This window comes from Macaca mulatta, chromosome 17 (genome assembly GCF_049350105.2).
Source record: "Macaca mulatta isolate MMU2019108-1 chromosome 17, T2T-MMU8v2.0, whole genome shotgun sequence".
Lineage (NCBI taxonomy): Eukaryota > Metazoa > Chordata > Mammalia > Primates > Cercopithecidae > Macaca > Macaca mulatta.
The window spans coordinates 2,220,195-2,234,143 of record NC_133422.1 but is presented as its reverse complement, the minus strand read 5'-3'; the positions used below and the strand labels follow the sequence as shown (position 1 = coordinate 2,234,143).

The following is a 13,949-nucleotide window of genomic DNA, read 5'->3' as shown; positions in this document are numbered from 1 at the left end:
CCTATGGTGACAGAGCAAGGCCCTGTCTTAAGACAAACAAATAAACAAAAGTCAATATGCAAAAATTAGTTATGTTCCTATATACCAATAGCAAATATTTAGAAAATGAAGATCTTCAAATATCATTTAAAATAGCATAAAAACTTATCAACTACGTAGAAATAAAACTAACAAAAGATGTGTAAAACCTGTACACTACAAACACTGCTAAAAGAAATCAAAGAAGATATCAGTAGAGAGATGTATTATATTCATGAGTTGGAAATCTCAATATTTTTAGATGTCAGTTCTCTCCAAATTAAGCTATGTAGTCAATGCCCAAGTCAAAATACTAACAGGGTGTGGGTGTGTGTGTGTGTGGGTTTGGGTGGAGGTGTGTGTATGTAAATTGCCAAGATGATTCTAAAATTTATATGGAAATTCAAAAAATCTAGGAGAGCCAAGATAGTTTTTAAACAAAGAAGTACAAAGTTGGAGGACTTATACACAGGTTTTCAAGAGTCACTATAAAGCCGTAATAATTAAAACTGTGGTCTGGACTTAAGTATAGACAGTCATAATGAAAGGACAAAAAGCCCAGAAACAGATCTATACATATATGTGCACTTTATATGCAATAAACGCACCTCTGCAATTCATTGGGGGAAATTATGCTTTTTACAATAAATGGTACAGGAGGAATTGATAGCTATGTGAGAAACATGAACCTTGATACTTTATATCTTTACAACAATTAATTGGAGGTCAGTCGTAGACCAAAATATTGATAGAGGTGTTGGTTACATGCATATATACTTATGTATAATATCATCAAGATATAACTTGATTAGTGCAACCTACCATATGTTTTATACCTCAATAAAAATGTGGTTACATATACACATATATAATGTATACTTACATCAGGGCATATGTATATACAGATAATTTTATATATCTTTTTTACTTCAACTTTTATATTAGGTTCAGGGGTACGTGCGCAGGATGTGCAGGTTTGTTACATAGGTAAATGTGTGCCATGGTGGTTTGCTGCACAGATCATCCCATCCCTAGGTATTTTTTTTTTTTTTTTTTTTTTTGAGACGGAGTCTCGCTCTGTCGCCCAGGGTGGAGTGCAGTGGCCGGATCTCAGCTCACTGCAAGCTCCGCCTCCCGGGTTTACGCCATTCTCCTGCCTCAGCCTCCCGAGTAGCTGGGACTACAGGCGCCCGCCACCGCGCCCAGCTAGTTTTTTGTATTTTTTAGTAGAGACGGGGTTCCATCGTGTTAGCCAGGATGGTCTCGATCTCCTGACCTCGTGATCCGCCCGTCTCGGCCTCCCAAAGTGCTGGGATTACAGGCTTGAGCCACGGCGCCCGGCCCCATCCCTAGGTATTAAGCCCAGCATCCATTAGCTATTCTTCCTGATGCTCTCCTTCCCCCATCCCCTCCCTCCCGACAGGCCCCAGTGTGTGTTATTCCTCACCATGTGCCCATGTGTTCTCATTGTCAGCTCCCACATATAAGTGAGAACATGCAGTGTTTGGTTTTCTGTTCCTGTGTTAGTTTGCTGAGGATAACAGCTTCCAGCTACATCCATGTCCCTGCAAAGGATGTAATCTTGTTCCTTTTTACAGCTGCATAGTTTTCCATGGTGTTTATGTACCACATTTTCTTTTTGTTGTTGTTTTTTCAGTGTTAAATAATCTTTATTTGATATGACACAAAACCACACAAAACGCCTTTGAATCAGTAAAAGGAACCACCTTAAATACAGGTAATTCTAATTAGATTGGCATAGTTAAGGCCAAAAATACAAATAGACATTGCTACCTTATCCTCAACCCTTGCCTGTAAGAGGCAAATAAACACAAAATACAGGTGAATTTTGCTTGGTTCTGAGACAGTGAAGGAATTTCCCCAGTATTTAAATATATTCACACAACCAGTCATATAAATCTAAATATAAATCTAAATATAAAACCAATCTCCAATAAGTTTTAAGATGGAACTCACCATCTTTGTGAAAAGTTGAACATTATTAACAAAGTCTAATCATATCTTTAGAAGGGGTAAGCAGTGATAGCATTGACTGAATTGGAATTACTATTAATATTCAAAAACCAGACTTACTCATTTAACCACAAGCCAGTCTTAGTTTTAAATCAGGACTGCCCAACAAAATATTCTGATAGTCATTCATAATCTGAATTCGGCTGTATGAGATCTACTAAATTACGGTACACATAAAAAAGTCATGAGACATCTCTGTTTTGTAATATAAGGCAGTGGCCAATTATTACTCACTTGTAGCTTTTTTGAGATAAGCTAACAAGTCTGCCCTTTCTGCCGTCTTCTTAATGCCGGCAAAGATCATTTTTGTTCCAGGAACGTACTTCCTGGGATTCTCCAAATACTCCCTCAGTGTATCATTTCCCCAGGTGATGCCTTTGTTCTTACCGGTGTCTATGTAAGAGAATCCAATGGCCTGACCTGTCTTCCACCCGAAGAGACCATGGAGATTAGGCCCAGTCTTGTGCTTGCCTCCCGTTTCCACGGTGTGGCACTGGGCACACTTCTGAACAAAAATCTTCTTGCCTTTCTCAACATCACCCATATTTAATTCTCTTTTTCGTCGCTGGCGCTACAAAGGTTCCCGCTCGGAAGCCAGAGGTCCCGCTCTACGTACCACATTTCTTTATCCAATCTATCATTGGCTGGCATTTAGATTGATTCCATGTCTTTGCTGTTGTGAATACTGCTGCAGTGAACATACGTGTGCATGCATGTATCTTTATAAGACAGTGATTTATATTCCTTTGGGTATATACCCCACAATGGGATTGCTAGGTCAGATGGTATTTCTGCCTCTAGGTCTTTGAGGAATTGCCACACTGCCTTCCACATGGGTTGAACTAATTTACACACCCACCAACAGTGTAAAAGCATTCGTTTTTCTCCGCAACCTTCCCAGCATCTGTTGTTTTTTGGCTTTTTAATAATAGCCATTCTGACTGGCATGAGATGGTATCTCATTGTGGTTTTGTTTGCATTTCTTTAATGATCAGTGATGTTGAGCTCTTTTTTCATATTTTTGTTGACTGCATGCATGTCTCTTTCGGGAAGTGTCTGTTCAGATCCTTTGCCCACTTTTTAAAGGTTGTTTTTTTCTTGTAAATTTAAGTTCCTCATTGACTCTGAACGAGGTATTACCAGTGAAGGCCGCAGAACAGCAAAGACGGCAGCCAGCTCCTTCCTTTGGAAGCTCCATCCCAGGGGGTTACCGACCTGTAGCCAGCCCGCACATACCTGCAGGAGGTGGCTGGAGACCCCTGTTGGGCATTCTCACCCAGTCAGGAGGTATGGGATCAGGGACCCCTCCAAAGAAGCAGTCTGGCTGCTTTTGGGTAGAGCAGGTATGCTGCATTGTGGGGGATACTTCCTCCTCCGGACCACCTGTATTCTCCAAGGCCAGCAGGTTGGAGTGGCTGAGTTGGCCAAACTGCAGAGATGGCAGCTGCCCCTCCCGCCAGGAGCTCCATTTCAGGGAGAGATCAAAGCTCTGTCCATAGAACCATTGCTGGAGGGGTTAAAGCCCCCACAGGGATTCCTGCCCAGTGAGGGGGAATGGATTGGGGTCCTGCTTAAAGAAGCAGTCTGGTCACGATCTGGCAAGCCAGCTGTGCTGTGTTGTGGGGAAACTCTTCCTTGTCCAGACTCCATAGCTGGCAGGCTGGAGTGGCTGAGTCTATGAACCACAGCGATGCCGGCTGCCTCTCCCCACCTCCCCGGGAACTCAGACCCATCTGAGGTGGATTCCAGCCCGCTGCTGTTGGCAGGCTAGGATTCCAAGCCAGTGGGTCTTAACTTGTGAGGTGTCATGGAAATGGGGCCTGCAGAATGACACTGCCTGGATCCCTGGATTCAGGCCCCTTCCCAGAGATACATATGGACAGATTTCCCACTGTGCTGAAGAGCCCAGGGGCTAGAGTGTGTCAGACTCCTGGGTTTCTGTGTGTGCCTGAGCAGCTGATGTGCCCGACTCCATACAGTTCTGTGAATCAGACCCAAGGCCCTGGTGGCATGGGCTCACAGGGGGATCTCCTGATCCATGGCTTGCATGGGAGAAGCACGGTTTCCCCGGCAGGACTGCACAATCCCTCACTGCTTCCCTTGGCTGGGAGTGGGGGTTCCTTAGGCTCCACGCCACCCCTGGCTGAGGCATTGCACCCTCTCCCCACTTTTCTTCGTTCTCCTTTGGTTGACCTGTTCATCCAGTCAGTCCCAACGTGAGAACCGGGATATCTCAGTTGAAGGTGCTGAATTCCCTCGCCCCTTTTCATTCCTCTTTGTGAGTGCTGCAGACTGCAGCTGCTTCTAATTGGCCATCTTGCATCACTCTAAACTTTTTCAACCCAGTTCTTAATTCCTATAGTCCCTCGTTTATCACCAGTTTCTTGATAAAATAATCTGTCCACATTCTCCAGTCATGGGATGATGACTCAGGCCGGGGATCCAGGACATTTTCTGGGAAGCAGCTGAACTTGCAGCCCTGTCCTGTTGGGAACTGAGCTAACGCACCACGGAGAGGTACTGTCCTGTTGGGAACTGAGCTAACACACTGCGGAGAGGTACTGTCCTGTTCGGAACTGAGCTAAGGCACCGCAGAGAGGTACTGTCCTGTTCGGAACTGAGCTAAGGCACCGCAGAGAGGTACTGTCCTGTTGGGAACTGAGCTAACACACCGCGGAGAGGTACTGTCCTGTTGGGAACTGAGCTAACACACCGCGGAGAGGTACTGTCCTGTTGGGAACTGAGCTAACACACCGCGGAGAGGTACTGTCCTGTTGGGAACTGAGCTAACACACCGCGGAGAGGTACTGTCCTGTTGGGAACAGCTAACACACCGCAGAGAGGTACTGTCCTGTTGGGAACTGAGCTAACACACCGCGGAGAGGTACTGTCCTGTTGGGAACTGAGCTAACACACCGCAGAGAGGTACTGTCCTGTTGGGAACTGAGCTAACACACCGCGGAGAGGTACTGTCCTGTTGGGAACTGAGCTAAGGCACCGCAGAGAGGTACTGTCCTGTTGGGAACTGAGCTAACACACCGCAGAGAGGTACTGTCCTGTTGGGAACTGAGCTAACGCACCGCGGAGAGGTACTGTCCTGTTGGGAACTGAGCTAACGCACCGCGGAGAGGTACTGTCCTGTTGGGAACTGAGCTAACGCACCGCGGAGAGGTACTGTCCTGTTGGGAACTGAGCTAACGCACCGCGGAGAGGTACTGTCCTGTTGGGAACTGAGCTAACGCACCGCGGAGAGGTACTGTCCTGTTGGGAACTGAGCTAACGCACCGCGGAGAGGTACTGTCCTGTTGGGAACTGAGCTAACGCACCGCGGAGAGGTACTGTGCTGTTGGGAACTGAGCTAACACACCGTGGAGAGGCACTGTCCTGTTCGGAACTGAGCTAACACACTGCAGAGAGCTACTCCTTCCACCTCTCAGCAACTGATGCCAGCCCTCGATAATTATACATTTATTGAGGTATAATAAGTATTGTAAATTACATAAAATTAAACAATGATCCTTTCAGCTGGCATTTCACAGTAAACAGCCTTATATGTTTGAAATTAATTTAGTCATCCACAGAGCCTAAAGCAGTATGCCCCCACTATAATTTAGGATCTCAACCTAAGAATACACATTTTGTTATAGCATCCCCATCTTTCTTCCCTATGGTAGACTATCAAAAACGGCCACGATTCTTTATAATTCCTTCCATCAAGAATTCAAGCTTATTTTCTACTCCTTGAATCCAGACTGGTAGTGTAAATTGCATTGTCCAATAAAATGGGGTAGAAGTAACATATAATTTTGAGCCTGGGCCTTAAGAGGATTTGCATTGCTTTGTTGCCGCTCCAAGGACTCTTGCCTCTGCCATCATGTGAACAGGCCTGAAGCAGCCTACTGGAGAATGAGAGACCACACGGGGCCATTCAGCCAAGTCAGGTTATTTTCTTTTCTTTCATTTAAAAAATCTGTTTCCTTCATTCTTTAAAAATATTTCTAATTGACACATCATACTTGTTCATATTTATAAGGTAGACAGGGATATTCCAATACCTGTATACAATGTGTAATGACCAAATCAGGATAATCAGCATATCTATCACCTCAAATATTTATCATTCTTTGTGTTGGGAACACTCAACATCCTCTCTATTTAAAAATATACAATAAATTATTGTTAACTGTAGTCACCCTACAGCACTACAGAACACCAGAACTTATTCCTATCTGTAAGCTTAAATCTGATATTTCTTTGTTGATTTTCTGTCTGGATGATCTGCCCCGTGGTAAGAGTGGGATGTTAAAGACCCCAACTGTTTTTGCATTGAAGTCTATCTTTCCCTTTAGATCTAATAATATTTGCCTTGTTTATCTGAATACTCTAGTGTTGGGTACATATATATTTATAATTATTATATCTTATTGCTAAGTTGATCCCTTTATTATAAAATGACCTTCTTTGTCTCTTCATACAGTTTGACTTAAAGTCTGTTTTATCTGATAAGTACGGCTACCTCTGCTCGCTTTTGGTTTCTGTTTGCCTGAAATATTTTCCTCTATCCTTTCACTTTCAGTCTGTGTGAACCTTTACAGGTAAAGTTAGTTTATTGTAGGCAGTATACAGTTGCGTCTTTTTTTTTTTAAATCTTGGCAGCCAACTCTGTATCTTTTAATTGGGAATTTGATCTGTTTATATTACATTCAAGGTTACTATTAATAGATGAGGCTTTATCCTGTTATTTTGTTCATTTTTTTCTGGTTGTTTTGTACATCCTTTGTTCTTTTCTTCCCCCTTTTTAAAAAAATCTTTGTGGTTTGGTCATTTTCTGTAGTGATAAAGTTTGATTCCTTTCTCTTTCCCATGTGCCTATCTGTGCTACCAGTGAGTTTTATACTTTTGTGTGTTTTCACAATGGTAATCATCCTCTTGCTTCCAGGTCTAGAACCACCTTAAGCAGTACTTATAAGGCCAGTTTCGTGGTAATGAATTCCTTCAGTTTTTGCTTGTCTAGGAAATACTTTATTTCTCCCTCATTTCTAGGGGATAGCTCTGCTGGGTATAGTATTCTTGGTTGACAGTTTTGTTTTTTTTTCCTTCAGTACTTTGAATATATCATCCCATCTCATTGTCTACTGACCTGTAAAGTTTTCACTGGGAAATCCACTGTTAATCAAATGGAAGTTCCCTTATACGTGACTTGATGCTTTTTTCTTGCTGTTTTTGATATTTCTGTGTTTTTGTTTTTTGTTTTTTTTTTTTTTGGATACAGTCTTGCTCTGTCACCCAGCCTGTAGTGCAGTGGTGTGATCTTGGCCCACTGCAACCTCCACCTCCTGGGTTTAAGCAATTCTTGTGATTCAGCCTCCCAAGTAACTGGAAGTACAGGTTCATGCCACCACACCCAGCTGATGTTTTTGTATTATTAGTGAAAACGGAAACATGTTGGCTGTGCTCATCTTGAACTCCTGGCCTCAAGTGATCTACCCACCTCTGCCTCCCGAAGTGCTGGGATAACAGGTGTGAGCCACTATACCTAACGAATATTCCCTCTTTGTGACTTTTGACAGTTTGAATATTATGCACCTCAGAGAAGAACTTTTTGGGTTCAATCTATTTGAGAACCTTTGAGCTTCCTAGATTTTGGCCATATCTCTCCCATGTCTATTTTTAAACTTCTTGATTGTACTTTTTTTTTTTTTTTCTTGAGACAGGGTCTCGCTCTGCCACCCAGACTGGAGTGCAGTGGTACAATCTTGGCTCACTGCGACCTCCACCTCCTGGGTTCAAGCAATTCTCATGTCTCAACCTCTCAAGTAGATTGCAGGCATGCGCCACCAAGCCCAACTAATTTTTGTATTTTTTAGGGACAGGATTTCACCATGTTAATCAGGCTTGTCCTGAACTCCTAGCCTCAAGTGATCCACTGCGTTGGCCTCCTGAAGTGCTGGGATAACAGGTGTGAACCACTGCATCTGGACTCTTGATGGTATTATTATTTTATTCCTTAAATTCTTCAGCTCCAAGATCTCTGTCTGGTTTTTAATGACATATATATCCCTGTTGAATTTCTCATAAGATCATAAATTGTTTTTCTAATTTCATTGATTTGTTTATCTATATTCTCTGCATCTCACAGAGTTTCCTTAAGATCATTATTTTGAATTCCTTCTTAGCCATTTGATATACTCTTAAAATTTAGGGTCTGCTAATGGGAAATTATTGTGTTTCTTTGGAGGTGTAATGTTTCCTTGCTTTTTATGTTTCTTGGGGCCCTAAATTGATTTTTGCACATCTGGGGGAACAGTTGCCTCTTCCAATGTTAGGGAGCTTTCATAGAGAAATACTTCTTCCAATAGTTGCCTCCTATAGTGTTCACTGAGTCGGGTGCTTTGACTTTGGTTCTGGGTGGGTGCAGTATTATAGTCTTCATGTGACTTTTTTGGCTGTAATCAGCATTCAGTGGTGTCTGTGAGTGCCTCAGTGGCCTGATGGTGAGTGTGGAGACAGTGGTATGGTTTTTTTGGTCTGTGAGCCATCATTCAGATGAGTTCTCAGGCCCTAGGCATATGCATGCTAGGTGCAATGGCTTTGCTAGTTGTGGGGTATTGCCACCAGCAGGTTGGGCACCAGGCAGGCCAGGCCTCAGTGCCTTAGAAGTGCGTGCAGCATATGGTGGCTCTGCTGGTGAAGGGGGTGGGGCTGTTGGCAGCAGTGGGTGCCAGATGGGACGGACCTTGGGCCTTGGGGGGTGCGTGTAGCATGCGGTGGCTCTGTCAGTTGAGGGTAGCCAAGTCATTTTAGACTAGTCAGTCCTCAGATGACCCAGTAGCTGCCCACCGATAGCTGAATGAGCTTAGTTGAGACAAGAAATCCTCTCTGCAGGCACCTGAATTGGACAGTTAAGCCCATCCCAAATTCACAAACCATAGTGTCATGGGCCAAATAAATAGTTGCTGTTATAAGCCAGTAAGTTTTGGGGTGGTTTGTAACCACTGGCACAATTGTAACTGGTATCAATTCATTATGATTTTTTTTACTTTAAAGAGTACATTTTTAAAAGAACACTGCCATATCTGGGTCAATATTAAACTTGTGACTACATAGTCTGCATTCACTGATAAATGAGCATTTGTCAGATAAAGACCCTTACCTCAATTGGATTTCTATAGAAAGACTGCCTTCCAGAAGATGGAAATGACATAGCGATAATACGTTCTGAAAATCAAAACCATCACTATTAAAAACATTATTATAGATTTCTTATGACATACAAAAAATTAATTTATACATGATCAGACTCCATTTTCACAGGAAAAAAAAAACTTTTAAGATTGAGGTTGACAGAAAAGAGCTAATACTCAGGATAATCAAATAACATATTAAATGATCCAACATAATGACCATTAAACTGGCATGGCGTTCTTAAGACTCCACTAGTACTAACTGTATGCCATGTACTTATGTTGGCCTCAGTATGGAGCTCTCCCTGTTCTTAGAATTTATTTCTTATCTTAAATACCAGAGAAAATCCAAGAGTTCTGGGCACCAGTGATGGTGGGAACTCCCAAGGTGCTTTGCAGCCCTCTGACTCAGAAAACCTGAGATCTACAAAGCACTGACCTCATTCTCTGGGGTTCTAGGATGAGAAGAGGTCTCTCTGGGATCCTTAAGACTCAGAATAACTACTAGAGCTTAATAAATTGAAACTGAAATGGAGTCAGCTGAAAATCCATTCAAGTTCCTATGCTGCAACCAAGTAGTTCTGAATTGAGAAGACATGCAGATCTTCCATTGCCAAGGCTAAACCACAAATGTGTCACTCTATCACAGTGGCATATATCCTCATGAATAAAGAATATTTTGAATGAATGTGTCTTAGATGAGGCAAAAAAATATACAATTATAAGAAAAAAGTGAAGTAATACAAGTAAATCAACAGTTAAGTGTCACAAACCTGTAACATAAGTGAGGTCTAGGTCAAATCCATCCCTTGTGTATCGCCTTTTGTTTTCTGAAACCTGAGAGTTTAAAATCATCGTTAGTTTGTGAAACATTCATCAACATAAAAATAAAAACATATACAGCATAGATATCAACCCTTGCCAATGGGTCCCAAAACACAAAATAGTTTTTCTGAATCATAAGCATGTTTTGCCACTTACCAGCCTTCTCATCAGCTTTTCAAGTTCTCTTTTTTGATGAATCAGATGAAAAATTCTTATCAAAATAATAAGTCGTAGAAGTCGAACTAAATGTATCCATCTAACAATAAATTTAAAAGATCCATTTTTGCTTCAGAAACAGAATTGTATCAATATAAACTACGTCTAGAGCAGCAGTTGTTAACCAGAGGCAATTTTCCCTCTTCTCCCCAATTACCTACCTTGGGGATATTTGGCAATGTCCAGAGGCATTTAAGTTTTCCCAGCTGATGTGTGTGTGTGTGTGTGTGTGTGTGTGTGTGTGTGTGTGTTACTTACATCTAGTAGATAGAGGCCAGGAATTTTGCTAACATCCTGCAATTAATATAACTGCTCACTACCCTCTCATGACAATGATCTGGCCCAAAATGTCAGTAACGCTGAGGTTGAGAAATTCTGGTCTAGAGAAATAGTGATACAATAGACGCTTAGCATTTGTTAATTTAATTTTGGGATTTAAGACTAGCATTTTCAATTTTTCCACATCAAAACAAATTGATTATTCTTGTTCATCTCTGTTATTCCCATGAGTAAGAGAGGTTCACTACAGCTGCTAATGCACATCAGGCAGGCAACAGACTGAGATACTTCCAAAGTGTGCTGGCTGGTATCTCTACCACCATCAGAAACACTGAAGCAGAGAACTGATGGTCTGGACTAGTGCTTCTCTGATTTGGGCACACATAAATAACAGCCATCTGGAAAAGCTTGTTAAGCTGCAGATTGCTGGGTCCCAGAGATACTGATTCAGTGGGTCCCGGGTGGGGCCTAAGGTATTTTTCTTCTTATACTTCTAGCAAGCTCTCAAGTGATGCTGAGGTTTCTAGTCAAGAGGACCACATTGGCTAAGGTTATTTTCAAATAACTCCAAAAGCCTATCACTTAACATGCTTAGTTGGGGCCTGAGCTGTAGTCCAGGGAAGCTAGGGTATGAAAAGAAATCAGCTATTTGACCCATGAACAAGGTTAGGAAACCACCATCTACATCCCACTATACATTTGCTCTTTCATTTTCCTCACTGTCACAGTAAAAAAAAGAAAAGAAAAAAAAGTCACCAGGTCCTCACACACTCTTTAGTTTCCTAATCCCTAACAGTTCTAACTTTGCCTGCGCTTTCTTTGTTTCTACCACAACTATACTGCAAAACTCTACCATTGTGTTGCTACACCTGTATCTCCTAGTTAATGTTCTGTTTGCTATTTTTTAGAAACTCATGATTGAAGTCACTCAAATTTTGCATATGCTCAAATAAATTTCCTCTTGGTTGTAGGAAAAATCCACACAGAACATTTCGTGTGTAAGGGATTTGTAGTTGAAGCACAGAGGGGAATTGTTTTTAATATAAAATTTTTTGATATAGCACATATTAAACTGATAAGAATATTATACTTGATCTTAGCCAAAAGGCCAAAAAATGATACAAATGGGAATTTGATGAGAACTTCGAAATGTAGGAAGTTAAAGTTAGTACAAGAGTAAAGGTCCTTCTTTGGGTACTACATCTTTTTTTTTTTTTTTTTTTGAGACGGAGTCTCACTCTGTCGCCCAGGCTGGAGTGCAGTGGCCGGATCTCAGTTCACTGCAAGCTCCGTCTCTCGGGTTTACGCCATTCTCCTGCCTCAGCCTCCCGAGTAGCTGGGACTACAGGCGCCCGCCACCTCACCTGGCTAATTTTTTGTATTTTTTAGTAGAGACGGGGTTTCACCGTGTTAGCCAGGATAGTCTCGATCTCCTGACCTCGTGATCCGCCCGTCTCGGCCTCCCAAAGTGCTGGGATTACAGGCTTGCGCCACCGTGCCCAGCCCCATCTTCTTTATTCAATTAATGGTACTTAGTGTGCATGCTCTTCACTGCTCCCCAGATGTCACAATCTTTTAGTTTCAAAGTGTGTGGGAATTTACCTAAACATTTCATTTTAAAGCAATGTATTTGGTATAGAATGAGAACATTTGAAGTTTAAAAGATTATATAGAATAAAAGCCACAGAAAATACAAAATTAATGAAAAACTTTAAGAGAGGTAAGTCTTACATTTCATACCTGGGAATATTCCTAAGAAACTTAATGTCAAAAAAAATGTAAACGACATCAACCAGCAGAGGAGTCACAATAATGGCGGTATCTAAAACGTTAAGTAAGTCAGAAAAATAGTGCTGTCTCCTGTAATATAAAACAAACAAAGTTCATTCCCCCCTGCAAGAAGAGATAGGAATATTTAAAGAACACAAACTATTGACTCATCCACATTAAGAATTCTACTTTCATGAATTATTTAAAATATATTTTCTAGAGTAGACTAAGGGGAAAATATAACATTCATGGGAAGTTTTCAAATAATAAAGTTATATTCATCATTTGACACATATATATATGACTAAAGCACCAACATGGCAATTCAAGTACCATGATACAACTAAATGCATAATAATCACCCTTATCGTGGATAGTGGGGTATCTATCCCCTCAAGCATTTATCATTCACATTACAAACACCCCAATTACACTCTTTCAGTCATTTAAAAATATACAATCAAGTTATTGTTGACCATGGTCAATCTGTTGTGCTATCAAATAGTAGGCGTTACTCATTCTATTTTTTTTGTATCCATTAACCATCTCTATCTCCCACCCCCAAGCCCCTACTACCACTCCCAGACTCTGATGACCATTCTTCTACTCTCTAGATCTATGAGTTCAATTGTTTTTTTTTTTTTCTAGAGCCCCAAAATAAGTGAGAACATGTGAGGTTTGTCCTTCTGTGCCTGGCTTATGTCACCTAACAAACATAGTGATCTCCAGTTCCATTCATGTTGCTCCAAATGACAGGATCTCTTTTTTTTTTTTTTCTTTTTTTTTTTTGAGATAGAGTTTCAGTGTTGTTACCCAGGCTGGAGTGCAATGGCACGATCTTGGCTCACTGCAACCTCCACCTCCTGGGTTCAAGCGATTCTCCTGCCTCAGCCTCACAAGTAGCTGGGATTACAGGCGCCCGGCACCACACCCAGGTAATTTTTGGATTTTTAGTAGAGATGGGGTTTCGCCATGTTGGTCAGGCTGGTCTCGAACTCCTGACCTCAGGTGATGTGCCCACCTCAGCCTCCCAAAGTGCTGGGATTACAGGCATGAGCCACCACACTCGGCCAGGATCTTATTGTTTTTATGGCTAAATAATACTCTCTTGTGTATATGTACTGTATTTTCTTTATCCATTCATCTGTTGATGGACACAAGTTGCTTCCAAATCTTAGCTATTAGGAACAGTGCTGCAACAAACAGGGAATGCAGGTATCTCTTCTATATACTGATTTCCTTTCTTGTGAGTATCTACTCAGCAGTGGGATTGCTGGATCATATGGTAGCTCTATTTTTAGTTTTTTGAGGAACCTCCAAATTGTTCTCCAAAGTGATTCTACTAATTTACATTTCCATAAACAGTGTATGAGGGTTCTCTTATCTTCACATCTTTGTCAGGATTTGTTATTGCCTGACTTTTGGATATAAACAGTTTTAGCTGGGGTGAGATGATATCTCATTGTAGTTTTCTACACTGCCAATTTCTCTAATGATCTATAATGTTAAGCATCCCTTGATATGCCTGTTTATGTATGTTTTCTTTTGAGAAATGCCTATCCAAATCTTATGCTCACTAAAATAGTTAGATCATTAGATTTTTTTCCTAGAGAGTTGTTTGGG

General features: G+C 41.5%; 1 protein-coding gene and 2 pseudogenes across 1 annotated transcript in view; all 3 read right to left on the bottom strand.

Annotated features, from left to right (window-relative positions):
* The window catches only part of TPTE2 (transmembrane phosphoinositide 3-phosphatase and tensin homolog 2), an 87,926-nt gene that overhangs the window by 37,858 nt on the left and 36,119 nt on the right, over positions 1–13,949 (bottom strand). The window contains exons 11-13 of the mRNA XM_077973768.1: positions 10,218–10,317; positions 10,010–10,073; positions 9,206–9,270 (exon numbers count right to left, since the gene is read on the bottom strand). Of these exons, the coding sequence (XP_077829894.1) occupies positions 9,206–9,270; positions 10,010–10,073; positions 10,218–10,317 (229 nt within the window). The remainder of the gene's footprint in view (positions 1–9,205; positions 9,271–10,009; positions 10,074–10,217; positions 10,318–13,949) is intronic.
* On the bottom strand, positions 2,161–2,655 carry LOC705449 (cytochrome c pseudogene; annotated as a pseudogene).
* LOC114673643 (U2 spliceosomal RNA) lies at positions 11,565–11,676 on the bottom strand (annotated as a pseudogene).